At 51.0% G+C, this 23,390-nt stretch overlaps 3 protein-coding genes across 18 annotated transcripts; all 3 read right to left on the reverse strand.

Annotated features, from left to right (window-relative positions):
- Nucleotides 1–1,555: 1,555 nt before the first annotated feature.
- Nucleotides 1,556–4,393, reverse strand: LOC133267501 (platelet-activating factor receptor-like). Its single transcript, XM_061449799.1, has 2 exons — nt 3,815–4,393; nt 1,556–3,049 (listed from the first exon to the last, which is right to left on the reverse strand). The coding sequence occupies exon 2, from the start codon at nt 3,038–3,040 to the stop codon at nt 2,042–2,044; it is 999 nt and encodes a 332-aa protein (XP_061305783.1). The 5' UTR covers nt 3,041–3,049; nt 3,815–4,393; the 3' UTR covers nt 1,556–2,041.
- Nucleotides 4,394–4,984: 591 nt separating this feature from the next.
- TMEM35B (transmembrane protein 35B) lies at nt 4,985–5,742 on the reverse strand. The gene is made up of 3 exons (XM_061449800.1): nt 5,589–5,742; nt 5,247–5,427; nt 4,985–5,163 (listed from the first exon to the last, which is right to left on the reverse strand). Exons 1-3 carry the CDS (start codon nt 5,694–5,696, stop codon nt 5,033–5,035), a joined length of 420 nt encoding a protein of 139 aa, XP_061305784.1. The 5' UTR covers nt 5,697–5,742; the 3' UTR covers nt 4,985–5,032.
- Nucleotides 5,743–8,436: 2,694 nt separating this feature from the next.
- SFPQ (splicing factor proline and glutamine rich) lies at nt 8,437–22,916 on the reverse strand. Of its 16 annotated transcripts, none has more exons than XR_009742787.1 (12): nt 22,154–22,914; nt 21,705–21,893; nt 21,307–21,608; nt 21,098–21,193; nt 19,572–19,768; nt 19,197–19,281; nt 18,784–18,901; nt 18,514–18,562; nt 18,313–18,434; nt 12,524–15,728; nt 9,373–9,417; nt 8,437–9,098 (listed from the first exon to the last, which is right to left on the reverse strand). XR_009742787.1 is itself a non-coding variant. In XM_061449796.1 (11 exons), the coding sequence occupies exons 1-10, from the start codon at nt 22,793–22,795 to the stop codon at nt 9,397–9,399; spliced, it is 1,821 nt and encodes a 606-aa protein (XP_061305780.1). In that variant the 5' UTR covers nt 22,796–22,914; the 3' UTR covers nt 8,437–9,098; nt 9,373–9,396. The 16 variants fall into 16 exon arrangements, 3 of the variants coding, with proteins under 3 accessions (XP_061305780.1, XP_061305781.1, XP_061305782.1); XR_009742788.1 differs by having other exon boundaries at nt 8,437–9,103; XR_009742781.1 differs by having other exon boundaries at nt 8,437–9,103; nt 9,295–9,417.
- Between the last annotated feature and the right edge of the window lie 474 nt (nt 22,917–23,390).

The raw sequence follows: 23,390 nt of genomic DNA on the forward strand, positions 1-23,390 counted from the left end.
TGGCGGGGCTTGGGGCGTGGGTTCTGCTACCGGGAGAGGTGGTACCCACCCGTGAGCAGCCCCCGGGGCGGCGGGGGCACCCCGGACCCGCCACTCACCCGTGCCTGGGGGTACTCGGCCTGCCCGGGATGTGCGGGGGTACCAGGACAGCCCCTGGTAACCGGGACAGCCCCAAGGATGCCGCAGACGCGGGGCCCGGTGGCTGCCACCCACCCGTGGGGCCCCTCGCACCACACTGTGCAATTTGCTAATACCAATAATAACAGCAACAGCACCAATAATAATGGCAACGCGTGGGTTAGGAGTGCAGCAGCACAATAACCTGGCTAATTCGTCGCTGTGCGGCGGTGGGAGCCATGGCACGTGCCTGGCACTGGTGTCACACTGGGCATGAAGCTGCCGCCGTGGTGTGAGGGAGCCCCTGCCCCAAGCGTGGTGGGACACAGCCCATGCGAGTGCCTGGAGTGGGATTTTCATCATAGAATCCAAGAACCTTAGAATCATGGAATGGTTTGTGTTGGAAGGGACCTTAAAGCTCCTCCAGCTCCAACCCCAGCCACGGGCAGGGACCCCTTCCACTGGAGCAGCTTGCTCCAAGCCCTGTGTCCAACCTGGCCTTGAGCACTGCCAGGGATGGGGCAGCCACAGCAATCACACCATCAGCCATCCAGCGGGACTGGAGTGTCTCCCTGCGGTGGCCTGGGGCAGCGGGAGGGCAGCAGGCCATGGGGAGAGCAAAGCAAAGCCACATCCAGGCCCTGCTCCCAGCGCTGCGGCTCTGCAGAGCCACCCCCACCCGCTCAGGAGCCCCACGGCCCCCATCACCATCCGCTCCCAATGAACGGTCCCTTCCCTGGACACCAGAGGTGCGGCTGGGGCATGCAGAGAGCCCCCCCACCCCCAAGTCCTGCTGCCCCCGGGGAGGGGACCCCCAGCCCCCTGCAGCACCCTGCATTGCTATTGCACGGCTGCTCCTGCTGCATGCGAGGAGCAGAGCTCTGCCCACCCCCCTGCGCAGTTATATAAAGGGATTAAAACTTAATAGCAACTTCAAAAGGGGAAAAAATGGTCCAGGATGGGGGGTGCCAGGGCCAGGTGTGGGGCAGGGGCAGACTTGGCCATGTCCTGGCTCTGCTGAGATGCGGCACTGGGGCACACGGTGACCAGCTCCATCCAGCGCATCCCATGGGCTGCATGGAGCCAGAGCGAAGCGCCTGGGCAGCACGGGCACCCTGTTGTCCTTGCAGCCCACAGTAAGTTGACTGCGCCATGGTCTTCCTGAGTCACCGTGGTGCACAATCCCCATGGCACATGGAGACCCCCTCTCCCTGATTCGGGCCTTGCTCTTACACCTTCGCCTCCCTGCTGGCTGTTGAGCAGCCTTTACTCTCCCACCACTGACCAGCACGGCGTCACCCACCCATCCCAGTGCAGGGACACCGGGAGCAGCCCCCGGCACAGGCTCCTGCTGCAGGAGTGGGACTGAGCTGGGGCTGGGGGCTGTACCCGGGAGCAGGATGTGCACCCACCAGCAAAGAGACCGGGGAAGCCTTTGGCTCATTTGTGTTTAATCCTAGCCGAGAGCAGGAGGGATGAGGGTGTCAGGCTCGGGAATGCTGGAGAATGGGATCGGGCACAGGAGCCCAAACAGCCCCTTCCCAGGCAGCCCGGCTCATGCCATGGGTGTCTGTGATCACACATGTCCCTGAGGGATGGAGACCCCTGGGAGGGGACAGGAACCCCAGGCATCCTTCCCCATCCTGTCTCACCACATCCCACCATGGCTCTGCCCCCCTCACCGGCTGAGCAGCTCTTCCAGTGCCTGGAAATGCCGGGGGCAGGATCCACACGTGAACAGAAGCCGTGGGCCCGTGAGCACGGGATGCGCAGTGAGCAGAGCGGGGTGGGAGGAGTAGGAGGGGTGCACAAAGCCAGAGCTCCCTCACGCTGCTCCCCATCCTTACCCTGGCACCAGGGACCCCATCCCGACAGGACTGTGGCACCGGGGCAGGCGGGGGGCAGGACCCCGGTGCCCACCCCGCTATGAGGAGGCGAAGGAGGACGCGCGGGCGCTGGGCACAGGGGGGGCCGATGGGGGGGGCGGGAGGCAGCGTCCCATCTTGCGCAGGGTCCGCCCCAGGTCGGCGCGGAAGTGCCGGATGGAGAAGCAGTAGACGAGGGGGTCGAGGCAGCTGTTGAGGCTCAGCAGGGCCACGCTCAGCGTGTGCAGCACATCCAGGGTGCCGGGGGTCCCGCAGAGCGGCACCGGGGGCCGGGTGCCCACCCAGGGCGCCAGCGTGAGGTGGTAGGGAGCCACGCACACCACGAAGACCAGCAGCATCCCCAGCACCATGGCGCGCGCCTGCTGCCGGTGCGAGCCCGGCGAGGCTGCGGCGGGCACCGAGAGCGCGCGGGCGATGGAGGCGTAGGTGCCCAGCAGCACCAGGAAGGCGATGCCGAAGAAGCCCACCATGGCGTAGGCGTACGCCCGCTGCCGGCCGTGCTGCTCGAAGCAGGCCGTGGCTCCGGTGCGGGTGCGGAAGGTCTGGTGCGTGGCCAGGGTGGGCACGGCACAGCCCAGCCCCAGCAGCCAGGCCAAGGCAGAGGCCACGGCGGCACCGCGGGGCCCCGTCAGCGGCAGCTCGCGCCGCGCCGCCCGCACCGCGCTGTACCGGTTGAAGCTGATGAGCGCCATGAAGGTGATGGCGCTGTAGGTCGCCAGGTAATAGGCGGCACCGGCCAGGCGGCACGCGGCCTCCGAGAGCAGCCAGTTGCCCCCCGCCAGGTAATAGGGGATCCAGAGGGGCAGCGTGAGGTTGAAGAGGATGTCGGCCAGCGTGAGGTTGATGAGGTAGATGCGGATGGCCTTCCTCACCTTGCCGCTCTGCAGGAACACCACCAAAGCCACCAGGTTGCCCGGCAGCCCCACGCACAGCACCAGGCAGTAGACGGCGGGCACCAGCACGAACTGCACTGGGTCCCTGGGCACGCAGTGGTCGGGGTGCCCTGCTGGCAGCGGCTCCAGCGCCGAGCCGTTCATCCCGGGATCCTGTGAAGATGGATGGGGTGCGGTGAATGGCACAGGACAATGGCACCAGCAGGAGGTGGTGGGGGCTGGAGGCAGAACCTCCTGCGGGAATGCCGTCATCTGCCAGAGGGGCTCAGCCTCCAGCCTCGCAGATGAGAGGGTCTGGAATCCTCTCCCAGCTCAACCCAACCACATCTCCCCATGCCAAAGGGAGCAGCCAGAGGGGCTGCACTGGCTCCAGCAGACAGCTGTGGGGTTTAAGGCCTCCCAGGACCCCGAATCCCTCCACAGAGCCCATCCATGGGGAAGCCATCCACAAGCACCAGAATGGAGACCCCATGGATAGGGGGGCACAAGCACGGGCCTGGCAGCCCCCTGCACCCCAAGCCCTGCTCCAGGCAGGTTTGCCGCTGCTGTTTTGCAGTCCTGGCCACGGAAAACCACCCTGTGCCGCAACGGCTGTATCCAGGGTTGCAGCTTTCACCTCCCCTCACTGCCTGCCCACACCTCACCGACAGCACTGAGTCACCCAGCGGGTGCTTTCCAGCATGGCAGGGCTGGATTCAGCACACCCAGCACCCAGCACCGTGTTGAAACACGGAGGGCACGAGCTGCCGAGCACGGGGGGGGAGCCAGGGCCCATCCTGGGGGCTTCAGTTGACTTGCAGAGCCTGCTGAGACCTCCAAGTACCCCCCAGCACCCTCAGTGGTCCCCCTTCCCTTTCCCCCTCCCACCCGTTGGCATGGGGGATGCTCCATCCCACCCACACCAGGCTGGTTACTTACCCACGGCGCTGGGCTGGAGCGGCTGCGTCCCTCCGGCTGCTCCGCGCTGTCTGATCCGGGCAGGCTGGGGAAGGCTTTAAGTGCCGGGGGAGGCAGGGGCTGCCTGATCCCCCCTCTGCCACCCCAAGCCCCGGTGGGGTCGGTGCCTGCGGGACAGCAGCGGTGGGGAGAGCACCTGCGTGTGTTTGTAACAGGGGATTCCCTGCTGGAGCCATGCTAAGACCCCTGTGCCGGCTGCTGGGGCCAGGGCACGGGGGGCCCCCAGACCCATCTCGGACCAATTCCCAGGGCCCTTTTCCCACCCACGCCGGGATGAAAGCGGCGCAGGGTCAAGTTTCCACACCCGGCAGCTGGGGGAAAAGAGGGATGCCCTGAAAGGGATCAAAGCTGGAATCTGCCTCCTCGCAGCTCTTTGTGCTTGTGTTGGCTTCAAAGCTGGGTTGAGGGGGAGCAGCACCCCCAGGCCACCCCCCCGGACTCTGTGAGGATCCAGCTCAATGCTTTGCAAGGCCTTGCAATTTGTGGATATTCCTTTGGGATACCCAAGGTGGCTCAGGTCCCGCTGTGGGTACAGGGGGGGTTATCTCAGACAGGCACTCTCCCCTCCCAGCCATCCCAGCTGCCCACTGGGAGGTGCAGGGGGGTTCAAACACAACCCTGGGGTTCATCCCGAGGGATGGCGTTGGCTGTGTCCATCTGGATCCCTGCTGATGTGGAGTTCACTGCAGCAAGATCCCGTGTCTACCCAAGGCACGTGGTCTGCGGGGGTCACGCTGCTGCTGTCACCCCCTTGGATGAACAGCAAGGGGCCTGGCACATCGCTGGGTGGCTCTGGGTGGCCGGGGGGGCTCCTGTCCCCCTGCACTCCTCCCAGGGACCACGATGTCCCCTCAGCTCCCACTGAGCTCCCATGGGGGGAGGCAGAAGCAAACTGGGGGAGACGAGACTTGAAAAACAAGAGGGTTTATTCCGAAATACGAAAGCCCCCCCCCCGGAGGGCAGCGCCAGCCCCAGCTCGGTGCGGCCAAACCCCGGGGGGAGCCGGGCACCTTGTGCCATAGCAGCGGAGCTGCTGGGACAGCATCGCCCCAGCCCTGCAGCGTGGGGCACCCAGAGGCAGGGTCCCTGCAGCACCCGGTGCCTCAGCGGCGGGTCACAGCGCAGGATGTGACGCCGTCCCCCGTAAGACACCGTCAGGGCACCGCTTCCCGCCCGCCATCACTCGAACTTGGGCTTGGGGGGGTCCGCGTGCCCGCGGATGTTGAGCAGCAGCAGGAGCCCGAGGCAGACGGTGGCCGGGGCGCACATGGCCAGGGGCTCCCGCAGCACCAGCAGCGTGTAGATGGCACCTGGGCGAGGAGCAGAGCGTGGGGACGGGGGGTCCCTGCCCGAGGCCCCCCCCCCTCCGAGGCCCCTCGCCGCCGGCTCTCACCGATCATGAGGACGCTGAGGATGAAGTTGCTGATCTCCTGCAGCAGCTGCGGCCCGAACGCCAGCAGCAGCCCGGCCGCCGCCTCCACCCAGCCCACAGCCTGCAGGTACCGGCCCGGCTCCGGCGAGAACCCCAGCGCCTTCAGCGGGAACACCTCTGCGAACCGCACGAACTGGGAGCTCTGGGAGCGGAGCAGCCCCGAGCCGGGGTTGGGGGCACGATCCCAGCTCTGCTCCGCACCCGAAGCGCGCAGCCCCGCTCCCCAGCCCGCTCGCTGTCGCCGGGCGCCCCGAAGGCTCGCAGCACCCAACCCGCTCGCTCCCCGCGGGGCCCCCTGCTCACCATGTGCCGGTGCAGCTCGGCCGAGAGCAGCTCCGAGAGCTTCACGGCCCCCGCCAGCAGGAAGAAGAGCCCGAGCAGGACGCGGAGGGCGGTGAACGCCGCCGCCATTGCGGGGCCGGGCGGGGCGGGGCGGGGGCGGCGCGGCTCGGTACGGCCCGGGCACCGCAGCTTCACCCCGCGGGGCTGCGGTGCCCCCGCTCCATCCAGCACCAACCCCCCCCGAGCGGAGCTGGGGCGGAAAGGGTGAGAAAATGCGGGAAACCGACCCAAAACCTGGGGGGGGGGGGTGCGGTGCTGCCAGCCCCTGCACAGCGCCGCTGGCTGGGGGGGCTGCGGGGCAGGCAGCGGGGTTGGGGTGAAGGAGGCGGCTGCCGCCCTCCCTTCGTTGCCAGGCCTGCGCCAGCGCTGATCCCGGTATCCCGGGGGTGGAAAGCCGAGCCCCAGGGGAGCCGTGCGGGCACGGGCAGCGCTGTAGCTCCAGAGCAAAGCCTGGTAATGCCAGTGAACCGTGAAAGAGCAGGATCCGCTTTCCAGGCACTGGGAATGCCGTGCGGCACCAGCACCAACCCTGGCACAGGGGCTGCAGGGGTGAGGACGCTGGTTTTGCTCCTGGCAGAGCATCCTTCACGGGCTCTGCTAGGAGAGCTGCTCCCGGCTCTGGCTTGTGTGCTATAGAACAACAAACGGCAACAGGCCAGGGTCAGCCCCAGCCCTTGGTGCCTCAGAAAACCCCTTGAGGGGAAAAAGAGAAAACAAGGTAAAGAGATGAAAAAACATCCAGCTCAGAACAATGGGTGACACCAGCAGCGTGGGGTCCTGCTTTGTTCCCGCAGGAAGCAGTTCAGGTTTGTTGTTAACTCTCCCTCCCTTGGGAAGGCGCTCCCAGCCCAGCCCAGCCGGGGCAGAGGCTGGGTTTGTGTAAGCATTGCAAAACCACTTCAGCCTGTTTGCATTTCCCAGGGCTGCAGCTCTGCTGCTGGTGCACCGCTCTCTGTTCATCACCCCCAAACCCCTCATGGCGCAGGGCTCCCTCACCATCCACGTTTATGACCTGCTCTCAGCCTGACTTTTCGTTACTGAGGTCATGGTACCCCGGGGCTGGTGCCCAGCTGTGGATGGAAAACTGCACCCCATCCCCTCTCCAAGCAACAGAAAGGCATCGGTGGACTTTTCGCTATTCCTCAGAACACCTCCCATTTCAAAACACTGTGAAGGAGTGGTAGGAGGTGCAGTTCAGCACACTGAATGCCAGAAACACATCCAGGCTGGAGCGGTTTCACAGAGGAAGCAGCCAGGGCTGCAACAGTGGCAAAGAAATTGGGGCAAGTTACTGGAAAATAACAGAACTTGAGGAAAAAAGGCTGTGTAAAGCCTGCAATGGATGTGGAGACAAAGACTCAAAACCAACCCCTTGCAGTGCAGCTATAGAGAAACCACAAAACCGCTTCTGCTGGAGCCTTGTCAGACTCTAGATAACGCCATAAAGGAGTTCAATCAAAGACTGAAATTCCTCAGTTATCCCACACCTGACTGCAGGATTGCAGGATGAAGTGAAAAGCAGCAGGCAGCAGCTTTTACTGCACCAGGTCCTGGCAAGGATTTAAAGCAGGAGTGAGTTTTGTTCCAGCTGGGCACTAACCCCACAGAACCTGGACCCAGACACACCTTAAGGATTTCCTATGACTTTGCCAGATTAAATCCCATTTATTTTGGTCTTTTCTGGGCTGGCAAGGCAGCTCCCAGCCAAACATACATGAATCCTTGTGCCACTGCAGGGCAAAACCTTGTTACAAGGCAGCTGTATGGCCAGAGCTACCACTGGTGTATTTTAACACACTGAACTACTTCGGATTTAAGGGAAGGATTATATTTAACAAGTGACAGCATGGACTACGTATGTGTGCAGTACAGCTGTGCAAAGAATCAAATGAAGCAACATGAAGCTCGGTAGTGTGGGCTGCAAGAGCCAAACTCAGCACTTCCCCGGCTTCCAAAGCACTCCAACTTTGGCATCTCAGGTTTAATTACTAGAGTCCTCACCAAGAAAACTATTAAAAACCCAACCAGGCACATGTAAACCTTTAGAATTCTAAGACCTAAATAGACAGGCCTCGAGATGGGGGAAGGAATGGGTGAAACTTCCAGGAATACTTCAAGTGCTTTAGGTACAAGTGTGGCTTATAAAAACCAGGAACTGCTGCAGTCTGCAGAGGCGCCTGCGGCTGCACATTGCCAGGAATGCAGCCAGCCTGGGATTGGAGCTTTCTAACTGCAAGAGAAGCCCATGGCACAACCCCAGCAGGAAAAAATACTGTGTTATATATCAGTCAGTTCTTACTGGAGATGAGTGGTTTCTCTTGCAGGACTCAACAACCCCTGCCCTCCCCATGCAGCACTCCCTTTCCACAGCCCCGTCTGTAGCAGCATTCCCCACTCACCCACAGTGCACTGGGCAGATTTGCTCACTCACTGAATACACTCTGCAATAAAACAGAAGCTGTTTATAAAAATATTAAATATTTTATTGTTGGAAGTTGCATGCTCCTGGCTCCTCTTCCCTGCATTCAGACTTCATCTGCAAGTGCAAAGCACACAATCAGCAAGAGCATTAACAATGCCAGCAGAGATCATGACACAGAAAGAGCATCAGCACATGGCAATGGGCTGTGCACCCATCAAGTGTTCCCGAGGACCACAAATGCTCATATAAGATGTGAGATTAAACAACAACATTCACATTTTCATCTGCTTCATAAACTTCAAAGATCTGAAAGAGCTTTATGTTTACTACCCTAAGAACAAGAGGAGCAGTGACCAGTCACACATGATTCAATCTCACTGGCCCCGCATCTCACAGGTTCAGCTGCGGCGTATCTGTTACTTACCTGTGACTTGTGAGATAAGGTACCTTGCATGTTGCTTCTCACACAAGATTTTAAGTATCTGAAGTTCCCCCTTGTAGTTTTAGTGGTAAATCAGAGGGAAAAGGTCATTAATTCCAGCTCCAAGTTCGTTTATTTCCCTAAATCACCATCTGCCTATGCTCTTGAAAGTGCCTAGTTTACATTCCAGGTTATTTAGAAAGTTCAATGTTCACTGAAATATTAAAGTTGCTTTTTACCAGCTTCTAGTTGGATTAACACATGAGGAAGCTGCTCTATTGCTCCTTTTTCCTTGCTGACAATCACCCACCCAGTTCACTGAAGCCAGAATACAGAAGTAGTTGTTTGACCACCAACAGCATTCAGGACAGTTTATTTGATGCTGCATGGCTGAAAAGCCCTGAACAATGGTTATATCCTTGGTCTACAAAAGAAAGATTCAGAAGTTTTATATAAAATGAAGATTAATCAAGGGCAAATTCCAGGCAGGAACTATGTAATACCTCCCAGGGTGCTGGGCCACTGAGCTCCCACAGCAGTAGAAGGACACTAACTACTTACATCTCTTGATCTCTTGGTCCCTCCACGTACCACTGGGCATCATGCTGGATGTGCTCATGCTCGGCTCCTGAACTGGAAAAACATCCACATGTTATCCCCACAGTGCTTATGAAACCTCTTCTACAAACCCCCACCTAGACAGGTATTTTAACCACTGCCGCCAAGGTACCAAGCCCAGATAAGAGTGCGGGTGGTTGACCCCACAGCTTGACAACAGGTACCAAGCTTAAAGTATTCACTCGTACCCATTTCTCAATATTCACCGATTCAAAGGTGAAGGTCAATGCCCAGAAGCCTTCATTACTTCACCCGCTCAGAACAAGACCAGAAGTTATGCTTACTTCCCATGGATGAGCACACCGGTTTCACTCAGCTTTCATCTTCACCTAAAGGATAACAACCAAAGTTACTACAGTAACACACAGAAAATTCTGACCATTTCAATACTAACTTAAAAGTAAGTTTTTAAAATATATGGACTCGTTAGTTATGAGGGGGGATTTATAAATTATGCCAAAATACTGAGTGGAAGAATAAGGGGCAGAAATAGGCTAACCTAAACACTTGTGAAGAGATGAAGGAATATGCAGGTAGTTGACTCAAGAACTGCACCTTGTCTGCGCACAAACCGTAAATCACCAGTCTGAGTACAAGAAGTTTGATGGCAGCCAGAGGTATACTATCCCTTATGTGAAGGTATTAACAATTTTGTCAAGCTACTTCAACTCTTTTACCCTAGTTTGTCTCCTGTAGTAGAACCCTCTTTCTTCCCCTTCATGGAGGAGGGCAATGTCCCCGGACTCCTAACAGCCCTTAGGTTCAATAGTCCTAGAAGTGCTTCAAAAGCTAAAGGAAGACATTAGAGGTTAGCACTGAGTCTACTACTTTGGTCCTCGGCAACAGATTCTTCCCTTCTCAAGACCCAGCCTTTTTACTGTAGCTAAGATGAGGGCAAACTGCAGTGCTGAATAGCCAACGGATGCAGTACACACCTCTAGTTAGGAGGCAAGTCACACCATGGTCACAATGTGATCTGACCAGGCAGGGAGAAGTTTAGTCTCAAATCCACCACCTGGGTTTTATCATGGCCCTCAGGAGCAGAGGTATAGTATGCACATTTTGTTTTCTATGCTATAGCAACAAACACCATGCATAAGGGATACTATATCTTTGTGCATCCTTTTAACACTCCAGATTCACTTCTAGCCACGTTCCTCCCAACCCTCCCCAGTTAGCTCTTCAGTACTGGTGTTCAGAAGCAACATTTATAGAGATGGGGTATTCACAGACCACTGCGGGACTGCACAGCCAAGTCCTAACGTGTCAATCATTATCTAGCAGCAATGACAGAGGTGGGAGAAGGCCAATCCTCCCTTTTTTTCCTTTTCCAGTAAGCAGCTATTTAACAGCCCCACTAGCTGGTATGGAGAGGAGAAGAAATCTGAAGCTAATTAGTTGATTCCAAACTTGCTAGTAGTGGAAGAAGCCAAGGAATCACCCACAACAGCATACTTTTTATGCATCCTTTCCAACATGCTTAGCCTCATTGAACATAATGAAACGAAACACTGGCCTTCCTGATCATGTCACTGCAGCTGGCAATGATTAACAGAGACATGCAACCCCATTACTGCTCGAGTCCTAAAACTACTCACAGGCCTCAGTGTTTAGCTATGGGGGAAAACTGCAAGCAAATCAACACTTTGTATGCTTAATGTTACAGTGAAGCCCCCATACACGCTGTGCTCTCTCCTGACAGCACCAATATCTGGATCTGAGGGCCTAGCAGTACGCAGATGTATTCTGACACCACACTTCTGAGCTTCAGATAAGCTTTTGAGAAAAAGTGTATTTCACACACAGATAAAACCAAGATGAAACACAATGCAAGCACTTCAGTGTCATTTCTGGTACCCACTTGTTACAGACTGACTTAGAGCAGACATGACTACTGCTTTTAAGTTAACTACCACACCAAGTTTCATTACTGCAGTCAGAGCTGGTTTGAGACCCATGGTTCAGCCCCAAACTGCTTGCTCCAAGAGTGTCAAAAACCTGCCAGTTCAAGTACGCAGGACAGGGCAGATGTGCCAATAACCCCTCCACGACATTCCTGCACGTCAAGTCAAGTATCCAGAGCACGCTGGAAAAAACCCTAGGCAGATCTGAGCACTGGCTTAAGGATCAGTAATTCAGTTTTGTTACATGATAGTACACATACTGCCATCAGTTTCGCTTCTCAGTTCTAGTCACAGGTAAGAGAAAGCCATCACAAAAAGCCAAACTGACTTTGTGACAAGCGATGTCACTGCTTGACTAGCTGGAGTTGGGCTACACTTGCCATGGTGTAACCAAAGACCTGCTGTTATTATCTTAAAGTGCAGCTGCTACTTCAAGCTTTCAGTGGAACATGAAAGGATAGCCACAGCAGAGGGCGAGACTGGCCAGCAGATTCCCTCTTCAAGCAGCAAGTCTTGCCTGGAAGGTAACACAGAAAGGTCCAAATGTGACAATAATACCAGAAACAAGTATGCAAGGCAGAACAAGCAGGAAAACACGTTACAACACCTCTGAAATAAACTGAACATCAGACAAGAGAGCTAGATCATGTGCTGAAACAAGGGACCTCAAAATTCAGGTTGAAGAGCTAATGCAAAAGAGCTGGAGATCAGCATGTCTGGATGTCTGGAAACATAAGCATGTTAATTCTGGAGCACTGAAGTCGGTGTTTCTAGTAATTAAGAGTTTAGAATTACATCCCCAAGAATGATGAAATTCAGCATTACACTACCAAGATGACTCTACAAGGCAGAAATACAGAATCCCATCACTGTCAGTTAAAGGCAGAGGAATGCTTGTCAAAAAGACAACTGAGATGTCCAACAAGCTCTATAAGCTACTCACAGCGATCATCGTTCAAGCACTTATTTGTATGTCCTCAAAAACGTTGCAAAAATCAGTCTCAGAGCTGACTCTTAGCAAGTTGAAAGTCACTATCACATAGTGCACACAAGGCTAAAGCAGTGATTACTAAAGCATTTCCTATGAGCCAAGACTCTACAAAGGGATGCACTGTAGATGGGCCACGTTGTCACTGCAGAAAGTTTAAACAGTCCTTTTCTAGGCACAGAGAGCAGTCAATCCTGTTGACTAGGTTAAGTGAGTTTAAGATCACACCCCTCTTCCCCACAGAGCTCATCCAAGAGTATCTTCATTACATCAGAACTAAGAAAAATCCACACAAGCCGAGTCATATGTACAAAGGAATCGGGTCTGAAAATACTTATCTAAGAATCACAGTAAGTTGCTTATTGACTCTGAACAAGACAAAGCTTAAAACCGAAAACCACGCAGAGCTTTGATGCAAGCTTAACATACAGGTATGAAGAGTGCTGCACTGTAATTCCACAGTCAGAAGTGTGATGTCAGAATACCCACAGTATAAGATTACATAGAAAGTCACCAAGTTAGATTATATTGCTTGTTACCTACCTGTACGCAGTCGGCAATGAGAATCTTGGAGCAAGCAGGAATACTACATCCGGGTCCTAATGTCCATTGCCATTTGTGGTACTACGTTCCTCACAGTTATGAACTGCAGAAATGCTGGCTAAGTGCAGTTATGTAGCAGGCCACTAGTTATAAGTGTAAATTGCAGTCTCAAAACTCCAGCAAAAACTTGCTGCCACAGTAAATGGTTGCCAAGGAGAAGCCAAGAATTTCTCTACCACAAAAATACCACAAAATCTGAAAAGCAGTTGCAGTTTCTCATCAGCTGTATAAATGATTAGTGTCATGTGTCTACACCAGAAGATAAAAGATTATTCTGCATTCATTTCTGATCAAAGTGTGAAGATCTCTGTATAACGATACCACTTTCTACATGCTGCAGTTTTTAGAGATCTAAGTGTCAAAATGGGCTCAACAAATTTGATTAAGCAAGCTAAATTGCAACAGCCAATGTCCTCCAAGTCCAGTACAAAAATGTGTGACGTGATCCAGACTGTCCAAAAACGGATCTGGCCAACAAAGCACTTTTCTAAACGGTTTTAAAGATTCAATTATATAAATCTGGTTTTATGAAAAAAGTCCAAAACCTCAGAGGAACAGATCAAAGGAACATAACTTTCTCACCTCCCACATTTAGCAGATTTTAAAGTTGACATGTTTGCCAGCTTTTAAGACACCACCTTAAAAAAAAGGCTTGAAAAAGAAGTTGGCTAGTTAATTGTATGCCTTTTTAATACATGCAACTCAAAGCAGAACTTGTTTTAGAAGTTCTGCTTCTGCAGCTCCAACAAAGCTAGATTTAACCCAACTTTCAGATGTTTTGAAAACTGCCAAATCTTTCAGTAGTTACTCATCATGGTTTTGCAACTCAGCTATTTTTAATACCTAGCAACGGGAGCTTACGTATAATACAGGGGTACCAAAAGACAACCTCTGTAAGGTACAAGGACATCAGCATCCTTCACTCTTCCAAGTTACAGAACTACAAAAGAACATACTTTAGGATATGCACCGGCATCTCTTTAATAAAGAAAGACATGTAATCTGAAAAATAAACTGAAAAAATTAATTTAATGTTTATGTTCAGAATTCCCCATCTCAGACACCTTCACCTTCTGTGGGTGTCCCACGAACACCCTCCACAACACATAGGCATTGGTTAATACTACTTCAATAAAGCAAATTGCATCGGTACTGCTGATTTTTAAACTAAGTATCCAGTACAAGTACTCCCAAATACCTGCTATGCCATTTAGGAACTGCCAATTGGGAATTTCCTGAAGAGCAATTCGTTGTTAACAACCCCCAAACTTTTCTGGGAAAAGAAGCAGCATTCACCAAACAAGCTGAGTCACTCTTTAATGCACTTGATATTTCAAGTCGGTGTTACCTGGTATCAACATTTACCAACAGGCTATTTTTTCAGTTAAGGAGTAATAGCACTTGCAGCAAGTACTTCAAGAGGGATCACCTGCACTCTAAAATACTGCAATCTGAAACCAAGTTTTAACCACGGAGAAAATTTAGTATAGAATTTAGAATTAGCCAATGCTCAGCACAAGGAATGGGAAAGATCTTGGGAAGGAATTAAAGCTACCCACAGAATGCTCAGTAGTTGGGGAATCATGTGAAGGTACAGCCAAACTAAGTTTACCTACTTTGTGCCAATGCAGGATGCGTCAACCTGCTTAACACCAAGGTCTTTTACACTGGGAAGTCAGGTTCCCAGCTTAGCTGGTACAATGTAATAATAACCAAAAAAACTACCTTATCAATGAGTCCAGAATGCTCTGAAATTCTTCTGGGGCTTAATAAAATGAACAGCAAGCTAATGAATTCATCAGATCTTCTACAAAAAAAAAACCTTAGAGGGAGTTTATTCGTACTGTGAAGTATTAACTCTTAAACTCCAGATTCAGATACTACTTTTGATGCATTATCTCCAAACATCAATAATAAGAGCAATAACCATCATGCAAGCAAGCTGATTTCTGTATTTTACATACAGGTTTTAAGGATTTGCCCACCAGCTACACGATTTAAGAATAGATCCTGCAGTCCCCATAAAATAAATGATTGTATTCTGAACTAGGCAAAGTAGTCTATACTCAGTTACCATGAGGACATAAGCAAGTTAGCCTTCATCACTACAGTAACACTTCTGGTCTTTTTGCCAAGCAGTTTCAGGTTAAGTATACAATACGAAGCAAGGCCAGATCCTGTAATCTCAAAACAGCTTAAGAGCATATAAATATCACATTAACAATCCTTTAGTTAGGAAGTCAGCCAATACAAGTCATTCTATCAATTTAGTTTAAAATAACCATTGCTAGTCTTCTGCTTAAAGTCTTTAAAAGATTCCAAGCAGTAACTGCCAAGGTGGTTAAGTGCTACCATCCCACCACCCGTTATCCAGAGCTAAAATAGGAACATCGTTACATACTGCACTGCTTGCAGTGTAGCTTGATTTAAAGCATCTTGCAGCACTTGCAAGATTTCCATTTGCTTCCTTATTGCAGCACAATTAATGCTCAAAAAAAGATCTGCACCTACTGCAAAGTTAGGCTACTATTTGACCCAATCTTAAGAGAGAGGAGGCATTTTGGGAAGAGATCTCACTCTTCCCTGCAGTTCCACACCCTGGTCTAGTTTGACCTCTGCTCAAGACTCTCAGTTTACTGTGGAAGGTGTGGTTTTTAGCCTCGTTATGTTTAACCACGAATGGCAAGAAGAGCTACTACATTTAGTTTTCTATTTATTTGAAGCACAGTAAAAAAAAGTTGGTACACTTTGGGAATTCAGTGGCACAAGGTACACTGCCATCAAGTTAGGGACGTTATACATCAAAAAAAACAGCTAAGTTTGTTTTGAAACACTGCATTACATAATTAAATTGTACTCGCCCAAACAGACCACTTACAAATATTAGGTCAGTAAGTTTTCTAACATCCATAAAAACGTAGCTTTCTTACTAAAATGCAAGAATTAAAAAGTTGGTGTCTAAACAAGACAGACAAAAAACAAACTGGAATGAAACTACAGGTCACATCTAAAATCTGGGCTTTTTGTTTGGGCCTTCATATTCTTCTCTCCCTCTACCATATCCTGTTGGTGTTCCAGGCCCCATTCCTCTAGGACCCTGGCCACCCACAGGCCCCGCACCTCCCTGCCCAAAGCGCTCAGGACGCTATTGGAACAGAATTAACAGTTCATTATATGTAGTTGATGTCCATGTGTGTTAAGTATATATTTTTAGAAGGTTCCGTAGTCAAGGTTCGTCGATACAATCACCATTGAGCCGATCCACAGGTACCGGGAACATAGAAAGGAAAAAAGGGTAATTTAAAAATTAGTTTATTGTAATACATGCCTTGAGGTATGTTCCCACTTGATGCATTCTCATACATCTGTTACAAAGAACAGATCCTCCCTGCAGTGCTAGAAACGTAAGCATTAGTGCAGATGTGAATTAACAATTTTTCCACAAGAGCTCCAGCAATTTTCAATCAAGTTAATGCAAATAGCTTGCAAACTTCTCACCTTTCGTGCAGTAAAAGCTTAGATTCCATCACTGTCATTTCCAAATAAGCCTAGCCAGAGAACGTATCTTCAGTTCACTGATGTATGAGCTGACATTCATAAAATGTCATTGTAAACAGAATGCCTACTCACCAGTTAATGGCATGTGCTGCAATAGAGACCATGTGCTTTTCAAGATGGGGTTAAGACTACGGTCTGCTGACTAAACTGCAGAGGCCTTAGGCAGTAACCAAAAGTGATTGTGAGCACTACTGGATTGCAAGAAGAAAAACAAAAAGTGTGAAAAAAGCTCGTGACCAGTGATTTAGCTGTACCTAACCACCACAATGCTTGAGCAAAGGACACTTCGGAACTGCTGCTGGAAAATACACAAATGTGTTCAAAGAGCTATTTATCCAGTGTTTCCAGTTAGAACTCTGCACAAAGGGTTGTGTGCATCCAGTCAGTATCCCCCTTCCCACCCCGCCTTCACCACAAGCTCTTGGAAAATTCACAACTTCACAGCACTGAAAGGTTTCACACCAAGATGTAAAAGCTACATCGCCCTGCAATAAAGCAGAGACTTCAGGTATTTTTCACTAGTACCTCTAGTTGCATGTATTTCATTTAGTTACTGTCTGAGTAGGTGTGATCAGCATTCAACCTATAGAACTGACAAATTATAAACTCAAAGACAGCTTTAAACTTTCATTTCAGGCAAGTTTTCCCACTACCGAGTATAGAACAGTGGTAGGTTGGTTGTTACAAAAAGTATCTGCAACTGAAAATTCACACCTCAAGTTCCTGACTTCTGAAAGTCGGTCTGAATCCTTCCAAGAAAGGAACTTCAGAAAGATTATCTAGGTTCTTTCTGCCTAATTCACGGCAGCTTCAGCTTTTCTCCAGTTCTGTTTAAAAAGTATTGGCCCAGTAACTGTGACAGCACTGTGTGGCAGAGATCCCCATTCTAAGAAACTCAAGGCAGTTAAACGATCTTACTGTCACAGCTTTTGACCATAGTACGTTTTCAAGTGTTACACAAGTTCAGCATGCACCTGTACCATGATTGTACACAGCATTCACCACAGACTGCCTAACTGCTCACGGGAAACTTAGGATCTGCTTCAGTATCAGTAGATCAGATACATTAAGGCCAACAGCACTGAATCACTGATGCTCTGAAAAGTTACCATTCCGAAGATATGGTTCCCCCAAAAAACAGAAGATTCCTGACAAGCTACTATGGTAGCTCACCACATTAAGCCAGAGGCCTAAACCCACCCAAAAATCATTTAGTTCAGCTTGTGCTACAGAGTGTACACCCTTTCAGGAGGGTGAAAGCACAGTCATATTGCCACCTAAGCCAACAGTTTTCCACCCTACCCATTAAGCATTTCTTTAATCTACATCCATATCGCTTCAGTGTGATAACACCAAGCAGGCTCAAAGCCCAGTCACACATATAGTGTGTCAAAAATAGTACACTTTGGAAACATACCTCGGAAGGCGAGATATGCTGTAGCTTTATCAAACTACCTACACAGTCATGCCCAACACAGGAAAAGAATGGGCTATCATTACTTAGCGAGACAGGAATCACAAAATGGCTACAGTCAAGGATCACTGGAACAGGCCTAAAGCTAAACCCCAGCATTTCTGCTCTTCTATAGCAAACATCAGCATACAGAGTAAGTGATATGCTGTTTACCATTGATTACTTAAGATAATCTGCTGCTTAAATAGACGTAAGCGCAGATTTTGGAAATAACAGCATATCCATACCAACATGCATCGATCCTAACTAGGCTTGGAAGGGCCAAAATAAATGCAGTGTTACACGTTGGAAAGAACAAAAATCTCTCTTGCCCATTAATACAGAATGTGGAATTCCTGAAAAGCTACATTATGTGGTTCCATCATGAAATATGTCATTCACTAGAATTTATAAAAAATCCTTCCAAGCCCAACAGTGACGCAGAATTTCCCAAGTCCAATGAAGTCACAGTTAATTGCAAATATGCTGAACAGCACATTTGAATTCACTTCCAAACAACTTCTGATTGTGTAAACTACCATAATGGTTAAGAACTAATCTACCAAACTGCCACTCTAGTCTTCCGTGTTAAACGCCTGACAAGAAAGCCAGCAGTTAACAGTGAAATTACACAACCATCCGAACACTGGTAGAGAACTCGATTCCCAACCACAACATCTCCCTTGTGCTAAGCTAAAGCCACCACAGGATACGTTACCATGTCACTTCCCATCATAGAACCACTCATGGCTGCTTGGCCAACTCCTGGATTAGCTTCATAACCTATGCCGCCACCACCTCCGAGAGGTGGGAATTTCTGGGCTGCAGAAGCATAAGGATCTAAGGAAGAGAAATACATAATCATATTCTGACACTTCCTAAGTCAGCCACAAAAAGTAATCATTGAAGAATTCTTTACCTCCCATGTTCATTGTGGTGGCACCACCCATCCTCATGTCTCTCTCCCTCTGCATGGAAGAAACAACTTTGAGCACAGGTAACCAACTACTGAAATCTGTACCTCTTCAGGAGATAAAAGCACATGTACAGCCAACTACTACCCTTTCACCTACACAAAGGCAACACGTTATCTAACCTAAGGGAAGCAAAAGGCATCAATCTCGAAATTAAATCCAAAAATTTCCTGAACAAGATAATGTACCCAAAAGAACAGCATGATTTCACTTACTGGATCCATGTAACCCATTCTACTGTAATTCTCTTCTCTCTGTCTTCTCATTTGCTCCTCCATCTCCCGCTGACGTATCATCATCTCCTCCTCTCGCCTGCGACGCTCCTCCTCCTGCCTGATCACCCCAAAGCAGACTGTTAAAACCCAGGAGTGTAACACATTCACTCATCAACATCACTTGCATCAGCAATTTGAAAGGCACCAAGTGATTGCACTTAAGCAAAAAGAGACACTCTATGATGCTCAAGCTCTTGAGGAGAAACTTACACTGCAGTTCAATTTCTCATGCACAAAGTGAAGCAGCGATGGTGTTTCTTGAAAAATAAAAACCTCCATATAAGTAATTGGGAAAAAAATAATGAAATAAATGTAACTTTGAAAAAAAAAAATCCCATGAAAGCCAAACCAACCTGAGCTGAATTTCCTTTCGTTTCTGCATTTCTTGATTATGGAGCTCTTCCATACGTCTCAACTCTTCCTGACGCCTCATGAGGTCTGCAGAAATGAAGCCCTGTCAGCAGCTATTTCACAAACTCTTGCCAGATTTACCCTCAGATTTGGGAGAGATCAGCCTCAGCAGCACGATGGCAGGCAGCCACGTCCCAAGTGTCACTGGTTGTAACAACACTTCATTTAAATGAAAATTGAGAAACTATCAGTTGCTCTTTAAGCCTAAAATTCTCAAGTTAGCAGAGGAAGCATGAATTTATTCATGAAACCACCAGCCAGCCATTTAATCTAGCACTAAAAGCAAAAAAGATGATCTAGAATTCACAGCCAATTACCTTGACGCAAGAGGTTTGCCTGATGCTCATGATAAGCATCTTCCATCTCACTTTCAAGTTTGTCCTTGGCATCTTTCATGTTTTTTGCTACTTGCTCTCTCTGTTGTTTTTCCATTTCATCTAAAGATTTCCACCTCTGGGAATATTCAAATTCAAAACTGCCAGGCTGAGCAAAGCGGGGAGGAGTCTCTCTTTCCCTGCAAAAGGAAGATGCTCTTTCAGACTGGGAAAACCTGGAATCTGAAGGTCAATTAAAAAACCACAAGCAGAATAGCCAGATTATCAGGAATCAGCAAAGGAGCCGTGAGCCTGAGGTCCCTGACCTCAGACTTGTGAGAGAATGCTGGTAACAGTGCAGCAGCATTTTACACACTTAAACAGCAGCATTTCATGTAAATCCTGTGACTACCACAGCAATGATGGAGGCTCCTGCACTGTCACACTCAAGCAGATCTTCCCGCTTACAGCTCTGCTGCATGTTTATCTTCTCTTCTTGCTTAGATACTCCACTGCTAGCAACTGTCAAGGGCCAAATACTCAAACAAGACAGCCTTTTGCCCAAGTACACAGAGCTGCTCATAACAGCAGCATATGGAGAGACAGTTTTTCAGTGTCAACTTACCCAAAGCACTACATGCCAAAGGCAAGTAATAATCTTCACTTTAATTTAAACAGCTTTCAAACTGCCCGAGGGCCAACAATTCCTTTTGTCATATAAAGAAGCTGGAGTCAAAGACTCAATAAGTAAGGGAACAAAACTTGGAAAGTTCAAAAGCTTTCCATACATTAGCAATGTAAGGCAGTGCAGCATTTTAGGAACACCATACTAATGTGCACTGTTTTCAAAGACACTGCCTCTAAGCTGTTCCTAGTTTTTGATCAAAGCTAGCAATCCTGAACACTTTTTCATACAGACAAGACAGGCTGAATCTCTCCCCTGCACTCCTTTTTATGATCCAGGAAAATTCAGTATTCTTACAACAAACAGGTTCAATATACATATCCTAACTTAAACCTGCTATTTAGGAGGACTCTTATCTACTCTTTTATGCTCAGTGGTCAGGCTCCTGAGGCAACCTGGAGGCAGTTGGGTTTTATTAATCATGGAATGAGTTAAAGTTTTACTTAATTGTGCATCTCACACCATAAACAGCTGTGTATAAGTTCTCTATGAGACCATCAATACGAAATACACCATGAGATGGCAGCTCTCAACAGGATGAGCAAGCAGCTGAAAGTTTGCTTTGCTACAGATACCAAAACCATCTGCTATTGAGCAGCTATTTAAGTCTTTACTGTTTCTTTGTGATGCAATGTGGAAAATTGCTTCAGGAATGCTTAGTGAGCATACTAAGGAAACCTGTATGCTCTCTGAAGCCAAACTACCACCAAAAACGCAACAAGAACTAAAAATACTACTCAAAATTCAAAGCCTATTTCTGAAACACTACTCCATCTCCTTTAAAGCCGAGGACAATACTACAGACATCATCTACATATGCTTAACGCCAAAAAATAGTGCCTACTTTTGATACATTGGATTCTTCTGAGCAAGCTTTTCTGGAAGACCATCTTCATCATCCAGCTGTTCCAACGGTTCCACAATAACTGGCCTAGGAGTGCTGAACACAAAATACTCGGTTTACTTTCCCATCAGAACCTCCAATCTGAACAACCGACAGCTGACAGCTTGAGTCAGCTTACAGCTCAAACTCCTCAACTGCAAAATACTTACGTTGTCAACAAAAACACTCCTTCGGTACACCGTTCAAAGGCTTTCCTTGCCGCTGGCTTTGACGCAAACTCAACAATGCCTTTTCCTGTTGATCTACCTCGATCATCTACAATCACAACCGCTCTTTCCACTGGACCGAACTGGGAAAACGCTTCCTCCAGCAACTCGTTGGACACATAAGGTGAAAGATTACGCACTGAGAGAGCGGCGGCATGGGTGGCAAACCGAACACGAAGCTGACGACCCCGCATGGGGGTATCATCCAGTTCTGCCTTCGCAATTTCTGCAAGAGCTCTGGATTCCTAAGGGAAGTTTTAAGATCCGGTTTTAGAAAACCAAGCTGTAAATTACTATTTCGGAGGAATTAAAGGGGTGAAATTAACAGAACGAAAGCCTACCAATTTAATGAATCCAAAGCCTTTCCCCTTGTTGATAAAAACCTCTCCTGGCTCCCCATATTTAGCAAACAGTCTTTTAAAGTCTTCGTCTGTTATATCAGCAGGCAAATTCCCCACAAACAAGCGGCAACGCTGAGTATAGGTCTTCTCCCCGGGTCGCCTCAGCAGAGAGAGGTTTGCTTTAAATCCCTATAAAGAAGCAGACCAGTTCGAGCCATCACCGCCAAGACTCGGCGTTACCCCGCCAGGACACCGGAGCGCCGCCGACATAACCCGCACTGCCACAGACCCCTCGGGGTCCGCAGGCACCGAGGGAACGCGCTCAGGCCGCCCGCGCTCCCCTCCGCCGCCTCCACCGGGCCCCCCGCGCTCCTCCCCTTAAGATGGCGGCTGAGGAGCGCAGCCGCCGCCATCTTGTGCTCGGGGAGGGGGAAGGGGCCATGACTCACCTCGTCCGAGAGCTTTTCGCCGCCGCCGGCCGGACCCTGCTGTGAGGAAAGGCTCTGCTGTCCCTGGTGCTGCTGTCCGCGCCCGCGCTGCTCTCCGCCCGGTCCGCCGCGGTGCCCCGGCCCGCCCTTGTGCGGCCCGCCGGGCCCCTGCTGGGGGCCACCCGGTCCCTTGGGCCCGCCGCCGGGCGACTGTCCTTGTCCTTTCTTAGGGCCGCCGGCCGGGGTAGGGCTGGGGCTCGGCTTGGGCTGCGCCTGCCCACCCGGGCCAGGAGTCGAGGAAGGTGTCGACACCGGGGGCTGCTGCTGCGGCGTCTGCCCCGAGGGCAGCGCGGACGACGGAGGCGCTCCGGGGCCGGCCTGGCTGCCGGCGGGCCCCGCTGTGGTGGCGGCTGACGAAGAAGACGAGGAAGGCGGAGCAGAGGTCGACGCGGGCGGCTTCGGAGGCTCGGGCTTCGGGCCTCCGCCCGGAGGGCCGCCCGGGCCCTGCGGGCCCCCTCCCATAGGGCCCCGGTTCTGACCCATGCCCATGCCGGGCGGCGGAGAGCGGAAATCGTGATTGGGGCCTCCACGGCCACCGCCTCCGCCGCGCCGGTGGAAGCCGCCTCCACCGCCGCCACGGCTACGGAACCGATCCCGCGACATGGTGATGGCGGAGAGAGAAGAAGAAGAAGCGCTCCGGATGCGGCTGCCGCTCCTCAGAGCCCGCTGCGCAAAATGGCGGCGAACGGCAGGCCCTCGCCGCCGCCTTTGTCCGCCCCTCATATAGCTTCCCCGCCCCCGGAAGCCACGCCCTCCTCGGCGGCGCGGACCGACTGCTGGAGCCACCAATCGTGTGCCCCTATTCCGCCAACTCCTTGATCCCATTGGTGGGAACCCTGCCCTCTGTCAATTGGCTCGTTTAACCAGCGACGGCGCTATCCGTTACCGTCCTGCCTGCTGATTGGGCAGTTTGATCGGCGGGAGGCGAAGTCCCGAAAGACACCCGGCCTCCGATTGGCTGCTGGGGAGTCAGGCAGGCACGCGGGCGGCCGGCAGCTCCGCGTTGTGCAGGCCCCGCGGGCGGGACAGGCCCGGGTACCCCCGGGGGCCGCTCGGCCGCAGGGCGGACGGAGGCGCGGGGCGCCCCCGGCTGGGCCCACACGGGCTCGGGCTCCGGCTCGGACAGTGCACGTTGAAGTAAAGCCATGAGCGTGCTTTAGGCGCGGTCGGCAACCCTCGCTCCGGCGCTGACAGCAAA

This window comes from Pezoporus flaviventris, unplaced genomic scaffold (genome assembly GCF_033815535.1).
Source record: "Pezoporus flaviventris isolate CSIRO_AGI_PZ_B2104156 unplaced genomic scaffold, CSIRO_AGI_Pfla_v1 ptg000008l, whole genome shotgun sequence".
Lineage (NCBI taxonomy): Eukaryota > Metazoa > Chordata > Aves > Psittaciformes > Psittacidae > Pezoporus > Pezoporus flaviventris.

Bases quoted from the DNA above. Each gene is read 5' to 3' on its own strand.
- LOC133267501 (XM_061449799.1), bottom strand. From the start codon at position 3,040: ATGAACGGCTCGGCGCTGGAGCCGCTGCCAGCAGGGCACCCCGACCAC.
- TMEM35B (XM_061449800.1), bottom strand. From the start codon at position 5,696: ATGGCGGCGGCGTTCACCGCCCTCCGCGTCCTGCTCGGGCTCTTCTTC. The intron at 5,428-5,588 runs GTGAGCAGGGGG...CTCCGCTCCCAG, and splicing joins CCGAGCTGCACCGGCACATG to AGCTCCCAGTTCGTGCGGTT. The intron at 5,164-5,246 runs GTGAGAGCCGGC...CTCCTCGCCCAG, and splicing joins CCTCAGCGTCCTCATGATCG to GTGCCATCTACACGCTGCTG.
- SFPQ (XM_061449796.1), bottom strand. From the start codon at position 22,795: ATGTCGCGGGATCGGTTCCGTAGCCGTGGCGGCGGTGGAGGCGGCTTC. The intron at 19,282-19,571 runs GTAATTGGCTGT...TCATTTCTGCAG, and splicing joins GGCAAACCTCTTGCGTCAAG to ACCTCATGAGGCGTCAGGAA. The intron at 18,563-18,783 runs GTAAGTGAAATC...TCTTCCATGCAG, and splicing joins GAATGGGTTACATGGATCCA to AGGGAGAGAGACATGAGGAT.